Here is a 22,101-nt window from a genome sequence, read left to right as displayed (position 1 = left end):
AACATAATAGTTCCACTGATGCAGGGTTAAACACATCTCAACCCCCACACACACACTTCCCAAGAAAGACACAAAGTGTTTAGTAATTTGTAATTACACCTACAGCACACGCTGCTAATTAGTCTGAAGAGTAAAGCAAAGAGGCTTGCAAGTGAAGTGGGAAGCACAAGAGGAAGCAAACAATTTCACATCTACATTGCTGTGCATCTGAAATATGTTCTTTTCAGACTGTGTGTTTAAAGGCCTATGGGGAACTACGTGACAAGCTTCAGTAACATGACTACAAGTCCTGATTTTTATTTGTGCATGGCAACAAAATGATGGGATGTTATAGGGCGATATTAATTGTTGTAATGATAAATGTTGTCACATGCATGTCATTACATGATTTGAACTCAAACATATTAAAATAGAACATTCTGAAAACATTATGGATATCATCAACAACTGAACACCAATGAGCTGCATGTTGCATTACAAAGAGCAGGTAATTATTCCCGTTAATCTGGATATAGTGAAGTGCAGTATAATGAAACACTGAATAAAACTATTCAGTTCGTAGCTTATGTTAGTATTTATGTCTGTTCCCAAAATCATCACGCATATCTTGTAGTAAAGAAGTCGTAAAATATGTTAATATTGTATTCTTGCCATTTTGCCCACCCCTGGTGCCAAGTGACTTGGGTTAGTCAGACTAGTAAGCACTACTATCAGCAATACAGTGCAGCATTCTCATTTGAAGGAATTCTTGTTGAATCAAGTGACCAATAATGTTCGTAACTGTCATTTGAATGAACTCTTATAGACCAGATTTGCATCACAGCAGTGAAAACAGAAGGTGCAATTATTCTGAGTACCATGAGAGGGCAGAGTTTCATGACACTTGTTTGTCTTAAATACTGCCACACCTAGAGAAGGAAACAGAATAAAACTGTGGCACAGATCACAGCTCACATAAAATCTGAAACTGGAACATTAAGAAAAACAAGTCAATGTATGAGGCAAATCAAAATATAATTATTTCGTACAAGACAATCATCAGTAAATGTCTTTCTTAATTGTGCATTAACATTTAAACATATGCCTCAATAAAGGCAGCGAAAATAACAATTAGTGCAGCCCACAATCTATTTCTGGGTAGGATTACTGATGTAATTGTAAAGAGTTTAAAGAATCTCATCAAGCTCTCAACTATTTAGAAAATGTAGTCAATCTGACTTGTTCTTATTAACGAGTCACATGTCATGAATATGTCAACAGGGCTATGTACTACTTCAAGTTCAGATTAAATCCATCCTCTCTTACCTAGAAAAGCATCCACCAGACAGCTGATGCCCCTCATGGCCCTAAAGAAGATCTGAGGCAGCTGCTTGAGGCAGGGGTGCTGAATCACCTCCTGAGGCACACTGCTCACACCCAGCAACTGCTCTTGAAATTTGGGAGTGGAGCTCACGATCACAGGGTTACTCAAGTCCACTGGGTTACTGAGGGAGGTAAACAGTAGAGGAGTTATTTGCATCATTCATGTCATGCTGAAGCAAGAGAACAGACTGACATTCAGGAAACATTTGGTCTAGAAAAAAGGAATATAAACATATGATAATAATGAAGATCTTGTTGATAATCCCGAAACATCATAAGCATATCAAAGTAACTTGAGACTTGAGGAAATAAAATAAATAAATATGTTTCCATTGTGTACAATGAATGAAGATAAAATAATGTGTGTACCTGAGCATGTGTAGGAAGCGATACCAAGTCTGTGCAACGCAGTCATTGTCCATTTCTGCAGGAATAAGACTAGCATCCTCCTCTGGCACTTTAAATGGAGGGAAGGACGGTCCGTACGTGAACCTCAGGAGCCTGAAGCAGACACATAGTGAAACTGCCTTACACAAGGAAATGGTTTTATTAAATCAGTAAACAAATGTATAAATCCCATTAGTCAAACACAGAAAACAAAGAATATATGTAATACATCATAATTATTTCTATAGTGTAAAATGTCTACAATTCTTAAAACATTTAACTTTGGTTTCCCAAACAAGTTAAGAGTAGTAAATGACTAAAATGCAGTGCCAACGGCAAAATCACATTCCTTTTTCTGATTTATATTACAGTACAATAGTCATATCAGCTTATAAACAGATTTTAAAACTGAACTAATGTGATCTCTTCTTTAAAGTAGCACTAGAGCACTCCATCTCTGATGATACATGATGAACAAGATGATATTCACACACACACACATTATATATATATTTATTTGTGTGTAAAAATCTACCTGGAGGTGAGAGCGGCAATAACTTTGCTCCACTGCTCCACCACTGGAGGGTGGTGTCTCCAGTTAGCCAGCATCTCTCTGGCAGTCTTCCAGTATGGCGGGGTGGGGAAACAACGTGTGCAGGCCAGAAACCAGACCTCAAACAGTACACTGATCAGCTTCTCAGCTAGCTTTTCAGCTATCCCACCTAGAGAGGACAAAAATAGCAGGCTTGTAAACACTCAGAAATAGCACGCAGCATTTCCCCCCCATGAACACAAGAGATAACATTCTTACTGGGTCAAAATAAGCTCTGGGAATCTCAGGACAATTAAGTTACAAGATAAAGAGTATAGAGACTGCATTGCTGTCTGGAATGGGGAAAACAGTAAGGGAAGCAGTAGACTGTTCCTATGGCTACTGACCTCCCACAGTAGGTGGGGCGAGCATTGTGTCGTTGATGCGCAGCAGGAAGAGAAGCAGCACCTCCCAGGTTTCTCTTGCCATGCTGGAAGAATCACGGGCCAGTTTCTGTACTGCAGACAGCACCTGCTGACACAACCTGAAGTGCATTGGGCTGAAGTGTTCAGGCCTAAGAGACAGACAAAAAAGAGGATATCTATATTCTAGAGGTGTAACAGTGTATGGCAATATTACAATATTCTGATACATTCTTACACTCTTAGAATATAAACAAGTACGTACCTGCAAGCCTGGTTGCATTAGCAGATTATGCAATGTGTGTACAGTTACCATTTGTCCTCTAATGTCATTCAAATTTTGTAAACATTTTCAATATATTGTAAAAGTATTCAGTTATGACCTGCATTAAACTGTAGGCTGAGTTTACCATTACAACCCTGTCATATTCTCAAGCAAGCAATGTTATATTAAATAACGTGTGAAATCTTCTGAAGAGGAAACAGCTGTACTTCACTGGTTAATAGAAAGTTTGATGGATTTTTATTTATTTTTATATTAAAGCATATCCCATTTACAATGAGGAAATCTGCAGAAATTTATACTGAAATCAGATCTTTTCTTGTCGTTTAGCAAAATGTTTTAAATCATATCTTTATTTTGTGTTTATATGAAAAACACCTAAAAAAAATAAGAGCTTGTAGTGCATCTGTGAAGTAGGTTATCGTGAACTGTGACCCCAATGTGGGCTTAAATAGGTCCAAAAACCTCTTTTTCATAAGTTTCACGGGAGCCTTAATAAATTGTCTGTGCACAAAACACACATAACACAAAAATTAAACAGTAAATAACGACTGAGCCTTTAAATGAGAATGGGCCACAGTTCAGTTCATCATAAGAGCCCAGGAGTGAGAAGCAGAAGAGCTGGTTTTTAGACATTTTTGCTTATTCTCTTATTTCTCAATATTTAATTAGTGCACTTGTTTTCCATGCCACTTGTGTGCATTTTGCACTGTATAATCTCGTTTTTGCGCTCTCACATAAAGCTGAGTCTAGTGCTGTGATTGAAGAGACTCAAAAGAGGAGGTAGGACAACTCCTGTGCAATCTATGTAGGATACAGAACAAAATCAGGTCTTTTTTTTTTTAATCACATGTTTTAAGACTAAGGTACACCACAAACTTCTTCAAAGTTTATTTCACTCTGGGAGCTTCCAAAATTAATGTTTAATTGCATAATATATTTTTAGATTAGATTTATATATTATTTTTATGCTCATTGAATTTAAATTGGAAATCATCAAGACCATTTGCTGTACTGAGAATATAAAAAAAAAGGTAGTTTAGTGATTCATGATTCTAATTATATAGTTTCTTTAAAGTCATACATTGGTTAATACTGTGCCTTTCTTACATAAGCAGTTACCTTGGTAGGAAGAGGTTGTGAAGATGTTTGAGGATAGTTTGGACATAAAGGTTGGGCTCTTTGATGATGGGCTGGGGTATGGAGTCTCGTGCTGACACCAGGGCCATTATCCAGTCAGTATAGACATCCACACACAATTTAACTGTATCTCCATCCAGAGGAAGGGTCAGACCATAACCCAGTACCTCCATAGTCCATTTCACCTAAGAATGACAACAGAATAAACAGAGATGTGAACTCAAAACTATAAACCCATATGCCTGATGGATGGTGTGTATTTCAAATGGTCTCTGATAATCAGAGTGAAGGCTTCAATATTTGTGTATGACAGAACTGAACTGCTTTCAGTAATGACACCACAACCTCTCCCCATTTCTGGCAAAGACTTCTTACAGAAGAAGTGCATTAACAAAATACACTCATTTAACAACTGATACGAATCTCCTTTGATCAGTAAATAATTCTGAATCACATTCAACACTGGAGTTAAATTTACAACAAATTCCACCACCATAAGTACATCACAGACATATTGGAAACAAACATTGCTAACAGAAGAAACAAGCCTAAAAACTTAAATTCGAATTTTTATGACACATGGTGTTTAAAAGCAACAGTCATTTGTTCTTCTCCAACTACATGCAGCTATTGTTCATAATGTGGGAACATACTAACCCACTAACTTTGTACTTCTCATTTCCAGCAACTGACACTGTAGGGCTACAAAGCCTTTTACTGGAAAAAAAAAAAACAGACGTAGAACAGTGATATCCCAAATGTCCCAAAAACCTGGGCCTAAACGAATGCCAAATCTACAACAATTTTCAAACTTGAAAGACTGTCCTAAAACCAGGTTTGGGCTTTTATGCACAGATCGAAAGAACCACTGTCAGTGAGCACAAGGCTTGTGTGGATTCTTAGTGATGGGAACAGTCAATAAAATCAGATCCAGAGAGGGGGGGGAGAAGGGAATACACAGGATATCCTTCTACTGTTATCAGACTGCACAGAAGCCCGCAGGAACCACGGCTACAATGTAACATAGGGGGAAGTCAGTTTTACACAAAATGAAGTGAACATTTGCAATTCAATCCACACACACACACACACACACACACACAAAAAAAACACAAAACAAATGATAGCCTACATGCTCTTTTACAAACAAACATATCTGAAGACAACCTGGTTCGCATGCCAACAAAGCAAAAAAAAGAACATTTCCTGAATGTTTCCTATGAATATTTCCAAGGCACAATCATGTAAATGCATCAAGCAAACAGAAATGCTTTGTCCTGCTAGCAAAGAATATGGCTTTACTAAAATAGGCACACCACTGCCTTGCCCTGCCTGTGATAGCAACTTCACAACTGAACACTCCAGAAATATTTTTCTAAAAATAACTCTGGCCTTGAATCATTTATATGACTGACATTACTTAAAAAATCCAAAATAAGAAAAAACCAGGATAAAGATAAACAAAATTGAAAATATGGGCAGCTACTGACAAGGTCTGTTGCCCAATGTAACATAGTAGGTTTAACCTGGCAACCAGGTTTACTGTGAAGGGAACTGCAACACCTGGCAAATTTAGTTTGTGATCAATATGAAAGATGTTGTTTAGTTTTTTCCTTAAACATCTAAATAAATAAATAAATAAATAATCCCCATACCTCTTTATCAGTCTTAAGGATACACTCTGGGGCAGGCCCTCCAAGGCCCGTCCCTAGGGGGCGTACCACTGCGTTGGCCACTTCACGGCCAACACTAGATGGGTAGGAGTGCAGCACGCTCAGGTGGCCCTGATCGCTCTGGACCACCAGATGCAAGGACCTCCACTCAGAATACATGGCTGAGGCTTCTACTGGATCCAGCTAAGATCTGAAAACACAAGAAAGGTCATAAAAATCACTGAAAGTTTAGAAACAGATGCATCACAAAGGCTAGCTGAAGAAGAAGTGAAATCAGAGATGTGAACAATACAACAAGCAGGGTTTCAAAATGCACTGATAGAAGTCAAAGTGAATTTCAAGAATAATGCGCTCATTATGAATAGAAATTAAAACAGTTACATATTTAAGACCAAAAAAAAGACGTGTTTGTATCAAAATGCATATGTTAAATGAGAATGAAAATGTAACTCAAAACAATCACAACAATGCATTTTGCTCAATGTATGGCATACCTCTTCCACTGACACTAGGGAAAACTGCTCCCACTGCTCATTTTCGGAACTCAGCAAACTTAGCAGAGCATTATCATGTTTCCACAACAGTGAAACATCCACAATCTGCCTCTGTTCGCGTACTACAAACAGTAACTCTAACTAGGGAACCATGCAGTCACAGAAAGCCTTCACAAATAATTGTCTATTCATGTGCACTGCAAAACCAGTCTAAGCAGTAATTTAAGTGTAAATTGCTACAGGTAATGTGGTAGTTATATTTAGTAATACTTAAGCATTTTTAATTAATTCTGATTTCCAAAAAGCCGTAATAGCTATGCTAACAATGATGGGCGGTGTTGGAAATTAACCATGGCATAATAGCAACAGGTGACAGAGTACAATTATCATTATTATTATCATCATTATTCTATATATGAAGTGCAGCACAGTGGCACAACAGGCAGTGTCACAAAGCTCCAGGGTCCTGGGGTTGTGTGTTTGAGTCCCGCTCCGTGTGACTGACTGGGGGAGTTTGGTGTGTTCTCCCCGTGTCCGCATGGGTCCCCTCCCATGAGTGTGAGTGAATGTGTGTTACCCAGCAATGGACTGACACACCCTCCAAATTGTGCCCCTCCCTTGAGCCCAGTGATTCCGGGTAGGCTACAGACCCACCGCAACCCTGAACCGGATAAGTGGTTATTACAGACAATGAATGAAAATTAATAAATGAATGAATGCTGTCAATACTGGTTCTCTGTGATGAATACAATGTAACAGTGTTTATAAATCAGAAGCAACCCAACAAAAAACAAACTGGAGTTGCTATCAGATCCTGACCACTATACAGCAAAGTACTGTAGTAAGGTGCCACCATTGCAACAAGTCATTTTGTGAAATGTCTTCTCCCTAGATATTCCACAATAAACTGTGATATTGAAAAGTGGATGATTTTAGGAACCACAGCATCTCAGCCACAAATCAGCAGACCACAATATTGCAAAGTGGGGCTGCTGAGTGCTGGCATCAACATTAGCATAAAAACTTTGTGCTGGAAACTTCACGAGTAACAGTATTCACATTATACTAACAGTAATGTTTTCTGGAGGTGGAATAATGCTATAAGGTTGGTTTTATGGGGTTAGCCTAGGTCCCTTTGTTCCAGTGAAGGCAGATTTTAATGCTTCACAATACCAAGAAATTTTAGATAACTGTATGCTTTCAACTATTTAAGAAGAGTTTGGGGAAGACCTTTGTCTGTTCCACCATGACTGTGCCCAAGTGTGCAAAACAAGGTCCATAAAGGCATGCTTGGGTGAGATTGGAGTGGAAAAACTAGACTGACTAGCACAGAGCCCTCACCTCAACCCCAACAAACACATTTGGGATAAACTTATATGGAGATTGTGAGCCAACCTTCCTCATCCAGTGTTAGTGTCTGACCTCACAACTGCTCTTCTGTAGATGAATGGGCAAAAATTCCCACAGGCATTCTCGAAATATTTTGGAAGCCTTTCCAAGAAGATTGGAAGCTGTTATAGCTGCAAAGATGGGACCAGCTCCATATTAATGCCTATGTATTTATAATGGAACATCATAAAAACTCCTGTAGATGTTATGGGAAGTTGTCCTAATACTTTTGTTCACATAGTGTAGCTATACAGAAGTGTACAATAGCGTGCAGCCCAGAAATCTTTCTTCATTTATTCCTCAGACAAAACACCAGTAAGTACAAATTAACCACTTTTACAAGACATTCTGGAGCACAGATAGTCTACAAGAGGATGCACTTGTATTAGAATGGGGAAAGTCAAAGGTAAATAAATATATTTTCCAAAACTACTACATGTTAATCAAAGCTACTGCAAAAATGAGAGTCCTAACAATTAGGCTTAGTTTACCACCAAATCTGTCACCATTAGATAGTATTTAAACCTTCCATCATTAAGACAGGAGAAAATCTCATAAAATGTATAGATTTTACTGTCCACACCTACATATTGAGAACTGAATTCAACTGTGGGTCTGAAAGAATGTATATCAGTCAAGAAACCTTTACTAAGAACAAGAAATACATACATTTGCTAAACAAACAAAGTACATGCTGGTGTTCTCAGAACACTGCGTTGGCCAGCCCAGAGCCCAGACCTCCACACCCTTAACGCCTATGTGATTAATTGTATTGTAAGCAGCAGAATATGTAACATTCTTCTAACACTGATCTTTTTGTAGAGAATTATTTCAAGCATGTCTTCTAAATACATAGGGAAAATATAAAAAAGACAAGGGGTGGACATATTACATACTGAACAAAAACTGAAGTATCCTAGAAACTCTGCTTGATTCACCAAACCGATTTGGAAGATTTCTAATTATTTCTGATAATAAATATTGGCCAATACCTTAGAAAATGATTAGATGGTTCAAAATGTGGGAGTTCATCAACAGCAATTAGTCCCCAAGTCAATTGACACCTTTTCCCTTCACCATTCACCTGCAGCTCGAAGCCCTGCGTGTTAATGGGACTGGTTTCCTTAGGTTTATGATATAAGAAATCCTAGTTGTCTGAATCCAGCCATTGAAGACTGCAGTTTCAGAACTGATATGGTCAGCAATGGTGTTGACTGCTCATTCCCCCATGGCATGTATTTCCAGCATACAACCAACACCACATGAACATGTTAACAAGGCAAAACTATTGATTTTCACTAGAGGGGACCTTTAATGGTGGTCTCTGGCTTTTGCACAACATTGTTTCCTCTCCCTCAAACAATGGTTTTAATGAAACAGGTCAAATAAACAAAAAATACCAGAACTGCTAGAAATCGTTACTTATTCATGTATTACACTTCTGAGCAAGGAAAGATTTGCAGTTTTAGGGTGTCATAAACCAGAGCTTGTCAGGGCCTCTGTCAGTATGGTAACAGTACGATAGCTAATCCAGCTAAATGTCTAACGCACTGAACCCCATATCCTGGTATGACTTCCTTAGCCAAGGCTAGTAAGCTAATTTAGGCAGAATCTCAAATGGATTAATACTACCTATGTAGTGAACAAGTGTTTTCCATCTAATGTGGTATTATATGTGCAGGAGGTTTACTGAGCGTCACATGTAGGCTTCTTGCTGCATATTTAATAAAGAACTTGACTGCAAAAGCCGTACTTTTGTCACTTATTAAGAACACTACGTAGGGTGCACATAGCTGTTTAGGATACGGCCTTAGCGTCTAAGCTGCAAAACAACTCAGCGCAGCAAGACGATGAGCTAAACCTGCGTAGAAATGAACTCATTTAATTCCACTGACAATGTTGGTCCATCCAAACCTTAGTAACACCCCATTTGCCCAACAAGAACCATCAATCATAGGCTGTGATCCAGTGTCTGTTTACTGTTATCGATGGGCAGGTGTCGTGAGTAGCTAACAACCCGAGCGCTGATTTTCTGCTTAAATTCACGCCTCAAAACAAACTCCTTATCAAAACTCTCGGTTTTACACGAAGCTAAAGTTAGCTTTGAATTCGGATATTTCGCGTAACAATAAACGCTGCTACACTTGTATACGAAGCTGAAGTTGGTTGTTATTAAGGGTATAGAATTTTCGGTTCCACCTTAAACAGTGCAGACGTTAACGGTACATACTAATGGCCGCAGCACCGTTTAAGGTGGAAGGGAATATTCGTATAAGCAGCAAACTTCACCTTCGTAAGCGAAACATACTCTGCATTTCCCCCAAACAGCATTAACTGAACTGAAATGAGCTCTGCTCTCCGGGTCCAAGCTGATAGCTCGGTGTTAGACAAGGTACATGATCTCCATTAGCTTGTGTTGTTGTAGGCCGCACTGCGGGACACAATCTGGAGGAGACACACAGCGAACAAACAGCTCGAGTTCAGAGCTCCGCAGAAATTACCTGCTTCGGGAGTCATAGCAAACAGTCGCAGCTTTTCAAGACTTCTGTGCGGAGAAACTGCAGAAAGTTCCCAACATCTTTGTCACTGACTAACATTAGCGGGATCAGATCCTCCTCCCCACCGTCATCCCGCGGCAGGGTTTGGCTTCGTCGCCGAGAACACGCTCCGCGGAAGGGGGCGCCACTCTGAACAAGGAGGCCGGAGACTGGAGTAGACAAAACAGCACTTTTCGATACGGTAATGGGGATAGTGATCCAATATGGGCACCAACGATACTTTTAAATGTCAATTTCTGCAAATAAATCAGACAAAGCCGTACTGCAGGAACCTTTAAACACCTTATTGTCACTGCGGAACGGAGAATAGTCCACAACACAAAAACAAGTGTGGACAGTGAGTGGGCACAATGTTTAAAAACTCCAGCAGCACTGCTCTGATTGATCTTATACCAACTAGACACACACTGACACACCACCACCACACTGCAGCGCTGAGAATGATTAGTCACCAAAATAACACAGTGGTCTGTGGTGGTCTTTTGGGGATACAGACAATTAAAAATAGGGTTAACGGAGCTAATAAAGTATGCAGAGCATCGTATGGATTACAGTCTTTAACTATAGAACTTTAAAGTGGACCTGTGGCGTAAGTGGAGCTGATGAAATACAAAATGATTGTAGGTCAGTAACTAACTAGTTTGCCCCACTACATCAGTGCCACAGAAAGTAGCACCTCTTGTAAGTGTTTTAAGTGGCGTGTAACTCTCTCACTCACATTTAACAACATGCTGTCAGAATTTGAGTGTTTTATTAATTCTATCAGACCAGTAAGAATGAGAGATATAACACTGAACAGATAACTTTACATAAGATATTAAATGCCAGATTTAAACCAGAATGACATTTCACCAGAACTGTCTAACATGAACTCGAAGGCACAGTTGATTTATTATTGTAAAATGACTTACAGAGTTAAAGGGTTAAAATGATCCAAACTTAAGGCTGCCTTAATTAATTAATTAATTAATTAATTTAATTAAACATCACTTTGAGGGTGGCGCAGCAGGTCGTGTCGCAGTCACACAGCTCCAGGATCCTGTGCTCATCTTAAGTACGTATACATACTCATACCCACAGATACCACCCTAGTCCTGTACCTGTGTTCTTTTCCCTTTGCACAATGGAAGTCATGTAAGTAAATGGGGTTTATTTTATAGTGGTCCCAGGAAATTTCATGCAGTGCTAGTGTTAATGGTAACAATGATCAATGTCATAATTGGTTCTGAATTGCATAATATTTGGTCAAATCTGAAAACCAGTCAGAACAAAAATAGTTTATTACTTATGACCTTTCTAAGTAAACACATTTACAGATGTTCCCTTAAGGGTTAAGATTAAATACAGGGTGTGTGTGAACTTTTGACTGATGAATCTTAATGTTTGCCCCATCCAGGGCCTACTTTCTTTGGAATACAGACCGGAATAATGAATCGTGACACAAAGTGCTAGCACTCAGTCGAGTAACACACGGTAGCCGTTGTAAATTATTAAAGACGACAGTATTTGCAACTTTCAAAAGCACACTGGTATCACAGGCATTGTCTTTAACACATCTCAGCTGATATAAATGACTGAGCATTTTAATATTTGCATCTTTAGAGTATGTATTTTCAAGTATGAAAAAAAGAAAAGAAAAAAAAACTGTTGAAGTGCTTAATGTGTTTGAACTCTTGTAATTTCAAAAAGTAAGCTGTTGTTTCCAGAAGCTGGAAACTAAGCTGCATAATCAGCAGCTTTTGAATGAACCGTCTTTGTCAAAAAAAAAAAAAGCATTTATATACTGTATATGCCTATTCAGCTTACAGCAGCTTTGTACTGCCCTTCACACTGAGCTATTAAGGAGTGTGGCAGCCCAGTCTGCTTACTAATCAAGAAACATTAAAGGGCAACCAGTCAGAACAAAAGTAGCTTATTACTTATTACTTATACAAGTGGACGTCTAAGATAAAACATAAATATTGTGTATAGGCCTGGGTTTTGAATATTGGACATTAATATGTGAAATGTTCTGATTTTATTCAACTGCAAATTACTAAACGTGATATTTTATTTCTCGCGCTTGTTTACCTCAGAAGCAGAAGCCCGTTGTGATTCTCCCTTCCACTAGATGGCGCCATGACCACACTGAACTGAATAGAGTTCACAGCGACACTGTCACACAACTCGGTATAAATGTGTCTTTTCTTTGCTTTAACAGAAAGGAAATCAAAGCATAAAGAAAGGGGGAAGGAAAACTGTTTTGCTCAGATTCCTTACTAAGTGTGATTGTTCTGGGCTGCACGTTTTCATGAGTTTTGTTTTGAATCCAAATGAGCGCACTGTCCTTGGGAAGTGTTCTAATTTAGTAACTCTGTCTTTGGCTGTTAGTGCATCTCAGGTATGCAGAAGGAAATGTGCTTGTCAGCAGAACAATTATGGACTTCCCTCCAACCTTAAGTACTGAATAGAAAGGCTTGATTACAATCTGATGATGAGCTTGTTCTTTTGCACACTGTCTTATTGTCTTCAGATGTTAACACCATTCATATCTACATTCTTCTATACTGTGCACATTTGTGTTCATTATGCTTAAGGATGGAATGATCATTTGATGATTTGATATATCATTTTTATGTAGAGCAGGCTGACGCTTGCCACAGAAAGACACACACACACACACACACATACACCCAATAGCTTTTCACAAGACTAGAGGAAAAAAATCGGAACAGCAGTTCATTGTACAGAAGAGGAATCTTATCTCAATGGCAGTACTCCTTTTGTGCCGTTGCGCTCTGTATTACTTTGTTGCTGATTTCTTAATAACACAATGACATAGTTTGACATTTATTATATTTTTAGAGAAAAGAGACAGTATGCTACCAGAAAGGAAGGATGTCTAGTAAATATATCTTTCTGGCTATGATGTAGTATATTGTATATTTGTTTTTCATCTGTAGTATCATTTTGTATGTACAGGATTGTATATGTTTTTATAAACTTTAATATTATCCCATGTGGGAATGCACTTACATTTATATGACCATAGATCCTAGCCATGCACTGACGTGTGGATTGAATAGTTATTTCAGTATTCAGAGAAGGGCACACTGAGCAGTTAGTTGATTTCCTGTACACATTACCAGCAAAAAAGAGGTTATTTTTTAGGTTTATGTAGTTTGCTACTATAGAGCTAGGGTTTTTAGAAAAGCACAGGTTTTTATATTAGAACTGTGTATTGGCTGATGCTGTAAGTTAAATACAGGAAGTGGTTTTAGAGGAGGAAAGGGTGTATCGACTCATTCTTAATGGAGTGTATGCTGATTAATAGCAAAATATCCTGTTGCCATATTGTGCATATTTATGCATATGTATATACAACCCCATTTTCTAAGAAATTGGGGCGGTGTGCAAAATGTAAATTAAAGCCGAATCCAGTGATGTGCAAATGTTTTAAACTCTATATTTAATTAAAACAGTACAAAGACAAATTTTTTTAAAATGTTATTGGTTTTTGAAAACATTTATGCCCATTTTGAATTTGATTCCAGCAACACCTTTCAAAAATTCTGGGACTGGGCAGCACAAGACTGTCAGTTCCCTGCCTTCTTCCAGAAGATACATAGTGCAGCCTCTGCAGTGTTGAGTCCAGAGGGACAATGACCGAGGCTCTTTAATCCCTTTTAAAGGCCAGTGGAGCATCACAATGATTTTGAGGCTATAATTTTAAGGTAAAAATATTATACTGTTCCTTTAATCCTTTGCTGTATTAAGAAATTAAAAATACTGTAACAGAGACTCTGACGGTTGAGCAGCTGGAATCCTATATTAACGACATTTAGGAAAACATTTCACTTTCCCCTCAAATCCCAAACGTTTAGAATTTTTTTTCTCCCTTTCTTTTTTTTTCAAAGAGGAAAATCCACATTGTGGTAAACATGCCTCTGTCCCAACATTTTTTGGAACATTCATCAATTTTTGGGAAAATCAAATTGGGAAATATATTAATTAAAAGTTTAATTAACTTTCTCAGTTTCATCAAAGACAATGTTGTATTTGAACAATTCATTATTGTTCGATTCACATTGTCCTAACTTTTCTGAAAATGATGTTTGTAAATGTGTTTCTATTTCAGGAGCATATTCTACCTGCTAATGACAACTAGTAAACACTGATCGTAAACACTGACCTAAAATGGCACTGAAGGACCTTGGGGCCCAGCGACAGTCCTCTGGGGGATTTATGATGTCTCGACATACACACAGAGGGCAGCATTTCTTAGAAAGACCACCTCAAACCCTGTCACAGCCCAGTCACAAGGACTCGTAACTCTCTTAAATGATGGTATTCTTTTTTTTTATTCCCAATAACCACCCTGTGGAATGGTGCTTGTTGTTCCCTAATTACTCATGTTGTCTCAAAGCTGCTGTTGTTGTTTTGGAAGTGCTAAGAGGGTCGAGTGCGAGTTTTAGTGAGAAGTAAGACAGTTAAAACTCTGGGGGGCATAAATAATACAATGCTACACTTGCTCAGAGACTGAGCGAAATGAAAACAAACACATTTACAGTGAGAGAGAGAGAGAGAGAGAGAGAGAGAGAGAGAGAGAAGGGGTGGCTTCAGCACAGGACTTATTTTTTCCTCCCCACTGGATCAAAAGCAGAGTCAAAATGGAGTAGAAAAGGCCTCGAACAAACACAGTCACACCCAAGCTGATGTTTATGACATTTCCACTTAAAATTGCCTTCATTTTAACCACATACAGTGCACTGGTCACTGAAACACAGAGACATACATGCACAACATATATCTCTGTCCAAGTGCTAGCAGATACGCAGTTACAGAGCGATGAATAAAATATCCCACCTGCTTTTAATAAAGAGCATAGATGAAATACATAGAATAAAATGCAATTTGTGGAATGCACACATGACCTTGAATTATGCGACAAATGGCTGGTCCTTCCCCAAGTGCAACTCAAAGACACAGAGAGGTCCCTAATCTGCACATTATGCATGCAGTATTTATCAGATCTCTAAATGCAACCATTCATTCCATATGGCTATATTTAAACTCCCACTTTAAATATTAGCGGAATGACGGAGCACACACAATTCTGTTTATATAGCGAATTTAATTCAGCCATAAAGCTTTTCTGAAAGCTTTTCCGATCATCCATAATTCATCAGCGATTTCACTTACACTTTGTTTTTGCGTGGTTATCATTACTTAAAAGGTCATTGAAGAGACAAAGCAGAACATGGACTTCCTTCACTGCTGTTTGCCAACCTTTACCAAACAATGATTCACTAGAGCAATATTAGCAGAAAAAAGCAACAAAGTAAATTAAATCTTCATAGGGACCTTTGTAAACAATGTGAGTCACTATTACGCTGTTGTTCTTGTTACCATAGGTATATATTTACTAATGCCCTTTTGGATGACGGGGACATTAAAGCCTAACACTAGCATGAAATATATCTTTTGATGCACATATCATATTCTGTACTGCAGCATTGTGCCTTTCTGCTTCTCCAGACGGAGTTCAGTTTTGTTCTGTTTTTATGTTTTCATCAATCAGTGTCTCCTTAACACAGCATGCATTACACGAATTCATCACACAGTCACTGGGAATCCTTGCAGAACTCAGCAAATCCTGAGAGCTGGCCACTGATCGAACAGCCAATAAATACTGAGTAGCTAGGGTTAGTGATATAGCATTGCCTTCGATCAGTCTGTGCAGTTATGAGAATAATTCCGGGTCCCACTTTATATTACGCGTCTCTAATAACTGTGTAGTTCCACATGCACAACACCAATGTAACTACTGATGAATTAGTATCTGTTACAGATGGGTTACAGTAGTAAAGTATATGTAATTACAGAGTCAGACTGAATTTTATGTTTAGTAATAATAATTCAACACATTTAAACAATTATATAACTATTACATTGTGAAATAACAGACATCTGCTGTACTATCACATTACAGAATGGTTAAAGCTCAAACTGGTTACAATGTCTCAACAATAAAAAAAAAGTGAGCTAAATGTTAGAAACTATGGCAAATCCAGTTTAATGTCTTAACATGAGTTAATACATACCTGCCAGAAAAGGCTTCTGGAACAAGAAAATCTTGTTCCAGTCTAATTACTAATATAATTACACATATGTTATTACATGTGTGTAATTACATGAGAAAGAATATGCTGTTACATCCATAGAGATCCACTTGTGTAATTACAAAGGGCAAAACTGAAGTTGATACACATATGTAATTACATAAGCTTTACTACTGTAATCTGCAACAGGTACTAATTAATCAGTAGTTACATTGTTGTTGCATACGTTGTTCATGTGTAACTACACAGTTTTTAGAGACACTAAATATAAAGTGGGACTGTTCACCCCAAAGCGGTTGTAATCTTTCACAAAATGACTACTAACTTCAAGATACATCATCAGAAGGGGTTTTCCCAATTTTTGAATCTAGGAAATCTCACTTTACAGAGCACGGCAACACTGCTGCGAAAGGCCAGTAGGCATGTTTATATTGGATGAAGAGATGGCTAATATTTCATTCATTCATTCATTATCTGTAAGCGCTTATCCAGTTCAGGGTCGTGGTGGGTCCAGAGCCTACCTGGAATCATTGGGCGCAAGGCGGGAATACACCCTGGAGGGGGCGCCAGTCCTTCACAGGGCAACACAGACACACACACATTCACTCACACACTCACATCTACAGACACTTTTGAGTCTCCAATCCACCTACCAACGTGTGTTTTTGGACTGTGGGAGGAAACCAGAGGACCCGAAGGAAACCCACGTGGGCAAAAACAAACAAAAACATAACTCTGATAGCTCTGTAACTTTATAGCATTTGCCTTTCTATTGATGAACCAGTCCAGGTTCTGATACGACACTAAGAACTGCTTTTATTTAGCTCAAATCCAGTGATCACCTGTAACAATTGTTTGATTCAGAGTGTATATTTATAATTAAATATATACTCTGAATTAAATATATGTGAATATATCTGAAAGAAACCAGTGAAAAGAAAGCTAGGCAAGATTAGGTCATTTTACCCCTATATTTGCAGCATGTAATTCAGCTTTAGAATCTTAAAATCAATGTGGAGGGCAGAGGGAGGGGTATAGTTTTCTACCCACCTCCTAATGTAACATAGTGCAGTTTCTGCAGTGCTAAGCCCAGAGCAGTAACAACAAAGGCTCTGTTCTCCCTATTACAGTGAGTGTCAGGGAAGCATCACAATGGTTGAAGCTGTATTTTTAATGTAAAAGTATTTCCTGGTTCCTTTAAAGAGCTTGTTTCCATATGATGTCTTTTGGTAAACTGTACTATTGGATATTTAATGTAACTGTGAATTGCTAATAAAGTGTGGAAGCGCTTGATAAATTAGCTGCATGTGCTTGTTTCATAATCAGTGGTGAGTCTTATGCTAAATCTTTGGTACTGAGAGTGCTGGTGAGAACTGAGGGAAATGCAGCATGTTTGCATTTTACTCAGCAGATAACTCCACACGTGAAGGCCACGGGTTTTTAACACTGAAACATTACGAAACTGCTTCTATTCTCTCACACCACCGCATGCTCTCCCTCTGTCTCTCTCTGACCTGTCATGCAAGGGGAAGCCCCCCATTTCTCACCACACACCAACATTTTTTAATATCTTTAGCATCTTTTTTGTCTCTTTTTTACTAGAGCAGGCGCTTTTTTCTTTTCTTTTTCTTTTTTTTTACATTTGTGGCTAGGTCTAAATGTCAGAGCAGTGGTGGAAACTCAGTGTCACTTTGTGGGACCTTGGACCATCCAAACCCTACTGTGTGTCTCTCTGTTCTCCATAAATGAAACTTAGATCACAAATGAAACCTAATAAATCATAAAGGAAAGTGATAAGTAAAGGTCTTATGATCAAATCACTATAAATGTAACAAGGGATTCTTTATTAATACAGTAATCAGTCAGTGAGCTTTGGAAATTCACAAATGTTGATCCTTTGTTCAAGGAAATAACAGCCCGAAGAAGGACCATGTGCACGTGTGATTAGACCAGCAGAAGATACGTGTGACGTAGAAGTGGCAAGCTTCAGTCTTGGGGGCCACTGTACAGTACGACAAAACCAGCTAATTTACTCCCAAGAGGAATCAAGTGGGAATGAGTAGAAAAAGACAGAATCGTGGAGTTCACCACCCAGGCCCTTTCAAATATATGAATCCAGAATGAAAGGTAATGTAATAATAACATTAAAAAAACACACACACACACCCACCACAAGCTTGGGCACCTCCAGATAAAGCCCAAACACTAATTTGGATATTATAAACACAGAGTGGGAAAGTAAGGTGAATTGTAAATATGATCATTATCATTACAATCACTTGAAGTTTCCCATCATGACAGACTTCTTCACATTTGTGTGCTGTTGTTTGTAGCCCACAGACAAATGAATGCAAACAAACAAACCCAGTCAGGATCTCTAAAAATACATAGCATGAGAGAGGTGACAAAGATTCTGAGAAAATGCATCACCCTCTCTCTCTCTCTCTCTCTCTCTCTCTCTCTCTCTCTCTCTCTCTCTCTCTCTCTCTCTCTCTGCTGTCTCTCCCCTTATTTCAGCCAGCACAAATCAACAGCACATATAAACAGGGCCTGGCTGCTGAATAATGCATGGGGAATCTACGTACCTTTATTCCACACTCAGGCCTCCCCCCCTCCACCACCACCTTCTCCGCAGCGTTGCGGCAAGCTTCTCATTTTCTGTGACAATGAAAGTGAGCCATGGCCGAGACTGATGAAAAATAACATCGCTCTTGATATCTTTGCAGCAACCCCCCCACCACCCCCAATCACCCCCCCCCACTCTCCCCCTCCATGATAAGGAGCGATTGTAGTATTTTAGACGAAGAGGTTTTGCGCATCGTACAGAAAACACAGCAGTTACCTTTTGAGAAATAATTCAAAATACAAATGCAATTTCATGTGCCTGCGCATCGTATTTGCTCAGGAGCTCAAACTGAACCTGAACTGAAACCGAATTTTCCAGACGGTAGCAGCTAAGTGTTGAGTTCTGTTTTGTGTTTAATTGCTTGTTTATTTGTTTGTTTTCCCTTTGGCAGTTTTCCTTATTGTTTTGCATAATCCGAACTATCCGTGACATGGTTCGAGGCGTGTAATGACTCTGCCTCCCATTTATGATGAGCTTACCTATTATCATTTAGCAAAATTAGACAGTTGATTATGAAGCATTAATCAAAGCAGTTCAAAAGGGCAGGAGTGTCGTGTTCATTTCTTACAGCTTAGATTCTGGAGCTCACTTGCGCCTCAACTTGGTTACTTGACATGGTCAAAAATGCCAAACCCCATAACATTAACAACCATCACGCTAGCTGGCGTAAGAAACTAGCATTGTTAAGAAAGATCACATCATAATAATGCACTCAAACCTTTCTGCCCCAGAAATAGCAACAAGGTTTACTCATAACTCTCATATGCATTATCCCTCAGTCTAAAAGCATATAAAACAACACGAGAATCCCCCCCCCCACCCCCTTTTTTTTTCTTTTCTTCATTTGCTACGATCACAGAAGCCATCAGAGCTAATAGGCTTTCCAATGCAATTACTGCTCTTTGGAATCAGGTAACCTTTAGAGGATGATTTCAAGAGTGACTCAGCCCTGCCTAATTTTAGCGGCCTGCTCCACACTTGATTGGCCTTGAAGTAGACAATTAAATAAAATATGAAACAAGATGACGGGAAGCTAGATGGAGGAGCTATAGGTTTTGACTCAAGGCTTTATCCTACTTAGCTCGACAATGCCTTCAGCTCAGAACAAATGTGAGACAATTTCTCTTTTTATTATGTTCCTTCAGAGCAAGTCGGTCCTCACATACAGAGCAGTAATGATGCTGAATGATGCACATTTTTCAAAGGGTACAAATGAGAGAAGTGCCAAATAGTGATGCTAATGGAGTTTTATTGTATTGTTGCATTATGAGCACTAGATTTAGCTAGAATTAGCACTTGATGATGAAACGGTAGCATGCACACTATCGTCCAAAATTCAGAGACCACCCTTTCATTCTTACTGAGTAAGAAATTACTTAGTGTCCCTGTGGTGGTCCACCTAAGAGTACAACTTATTACCTTAAATTAGAGAACTTATTTGTACCACAAAAAAAAAATAAGGTAGTGTACCTTTAAGTAAACCAACTGGTTTTAAGACCCCCATTGTACCTTTAATGATACCCTTAGTGAACCAAAATGTGGTTCTTTTTCCCTGACAGTGTGTATAGCACTTTTCTAGACACCTAAAGTGCTTTGCATTCTTTGAGCATTAGGGAGTTGCGTCAAACACCAAAAGCCCCACTAATGAATCACTGTTAAACACAGGTTCTTCATTTCTCAGCTTTAAACAAAAAACATACATTTAACAGAAAACCATACAAATCAAACAGCACTATCTAGAATATTGTATCTAATCAAATATGTCCATTCTTTTCTTTTGTGCACCTTACTACCAGTTTAAATCTTTCATCCTTCCAAACATAGACAACACCTTCCAGTAGTGTTCTCCAACAGAAGCTGTTCCCAAAGATGTCCCTGACCTTATCTTTTTACAAATAAGAGACATTTACATTCACACAAACACACATTAGCTGTTTTTGTTTTTTCATTTGCATCTAAAATGGCTAAAGGAGATATATCTCAGGAGATTAGACATATGACAATTCACATGGGGAAAGACAACATCAGAAAAATACGTTTAAAACTCGAGTTATTATTAGAATATGTGGAGCGAACGTCAGTCAATCAAAGCTTACATGTTATAGCGCTATTTACAACTGCCGTTGTCACAAAGATTTTTGTACGTCCAGTAGCTGTAGATGTAGAAAATAGATAAATAACATGGAAACGCAAAACAAAAACTCAAACTTCAGAACAGAACTTATAACAACTGGGCAAACTGTGACCTGCTTGATAAATGAAATAATAATATTTTAAGCAATATTTGATTAGAGATGTAAGTCTAAGTCAAGACAGGTACGAGATCAACAAAATCAAAATGTATCAAAAAAAAAAAAAAAAAAAAAACACCTGGTATTCCCCTCCATTCTTCCAGTTTGAGAAGACAGCTTAAAGGATGTGTTGCTCTCTAGACACTGCAACTGAAAATGGAAATGATCAAATGTTTTGCACTTACAGAGTAAATGAATATCTGATATGTTAAGATTTTAATAATCTTCTGGCAAATTTCTTTACAATAAAAATGCTAACAGACAGCAAGTGGACACACCAGGGAAAGCATTTATATTATATATTTCTATTTTTTTTATAACTTTTTTTTATAACTGTATAATTTACAGTTGGTGGACAGCAACAACAACTTTTGGTCTCTGATTTTGCACAGTTTATATATATATTTACTTAGTTATATTTAAAAACAATATAACAATATTCATCTTCGTGCAATTTACTGCACTTGAGTCATCAATACATCAAGATCTTATAATATAAAATTGCACGTCTAAATGTGAAACACACACACACACACACAGAAAGACACAACCATTTTCATAGTGGGGTCTCAGATAGCATCTTTGCCTGTGCTTTGCTGGTAAGACTGAAACTTGACTGGTGGTTACTCAAAAGTCAGGGTGACCTTTAAAAGAGGAATGAAGTGTGCTTAAACGTGTCAGGTTCAGTAACAGGCTCGTATTCACACAAACTTCTGCCCTGTCCTGTGCTTCACAATCAATCAACGTTACTTCCCACTAATCCCACATCCTAGTGGAAAAAGCCCAGACTTTAAGTGCTTTTGGACATCTCCATGGCAGAACACAAGAGGATGAAGGTTAAAA

General features: G+C 38.4%; 1 protein-coding gene across 11 annotated transcripts in view; it reads right to left on the bottom strand.

Annotated features, from left to right (window-relative positions):
• The window catches only part of ralgapb (Ral GTPase activating protein non-catalytic subunit beta), a 35,220-nt gene extending 24,841 nt beyond the window's left edge, over positions 1-10,379 (bottom strand). For 9 of the 11 annotated variants that reach the window (XM_066664212.1, XM_066664216.1, XM_066664221.1 and 6 more), the window contains exons 1-7: positions 10,184-10,378; positions 5,782-5,989; positions 4,109-4,311; positions 2,689-2,855; positions 2,285-2,471; positions 1,732-1,863; positions 1,306-1,484 (exon numbers count right to left, since the gene is read on the bottom strand). In XM_066664212.1, coding sequence (XP_066520309.1) covers positions 1,306-1,484; positions 1,732-1,863; positions 2,285-2,471; positions 2,689-2,855; positions 4,109-4,311; positions 5,782-5,958 — 1,045 coding nt within the window. In that variant the 5' untranslated portion in view covers positions 5,959-5,989; positions 10,184-10,378. Of the gene's footprint in view, positions 1-1,305; positions 1,485-1,731; positions 1,864-2,284; positions 2,472-2,688; positions 2,856-4,108; positions 4,312-5,781; positions 5,990-10,183 lie in introns of all 11 variants that reach the window. The other 2 variants (XM_066664211.1, XM_066664217.1) reach the window with 2 other exon arrangements.
• Positions 10,380-22,101: the final 11,722 nt, after the last annotated feature.

Source organism: Hoplias malabaricus, chromosome 3 (genome assembly GCF_029633855.1).
Source record: "Hoplias malabaricus isolate fHopMal1 chromosome 3, fHopMal1.hap1, whole genome shotgun sequence".
In the NCBI taxonomy this organism is placed as follows: Eukaryota; Metazoa; Chordata; class Actinopteri; order Characiformes; family Erythrinidae; genus Hoplias; species Hoplias malabaricus.
This window is presented reverse-complemented; position numbering and strand designations above follow the sequence as displayed.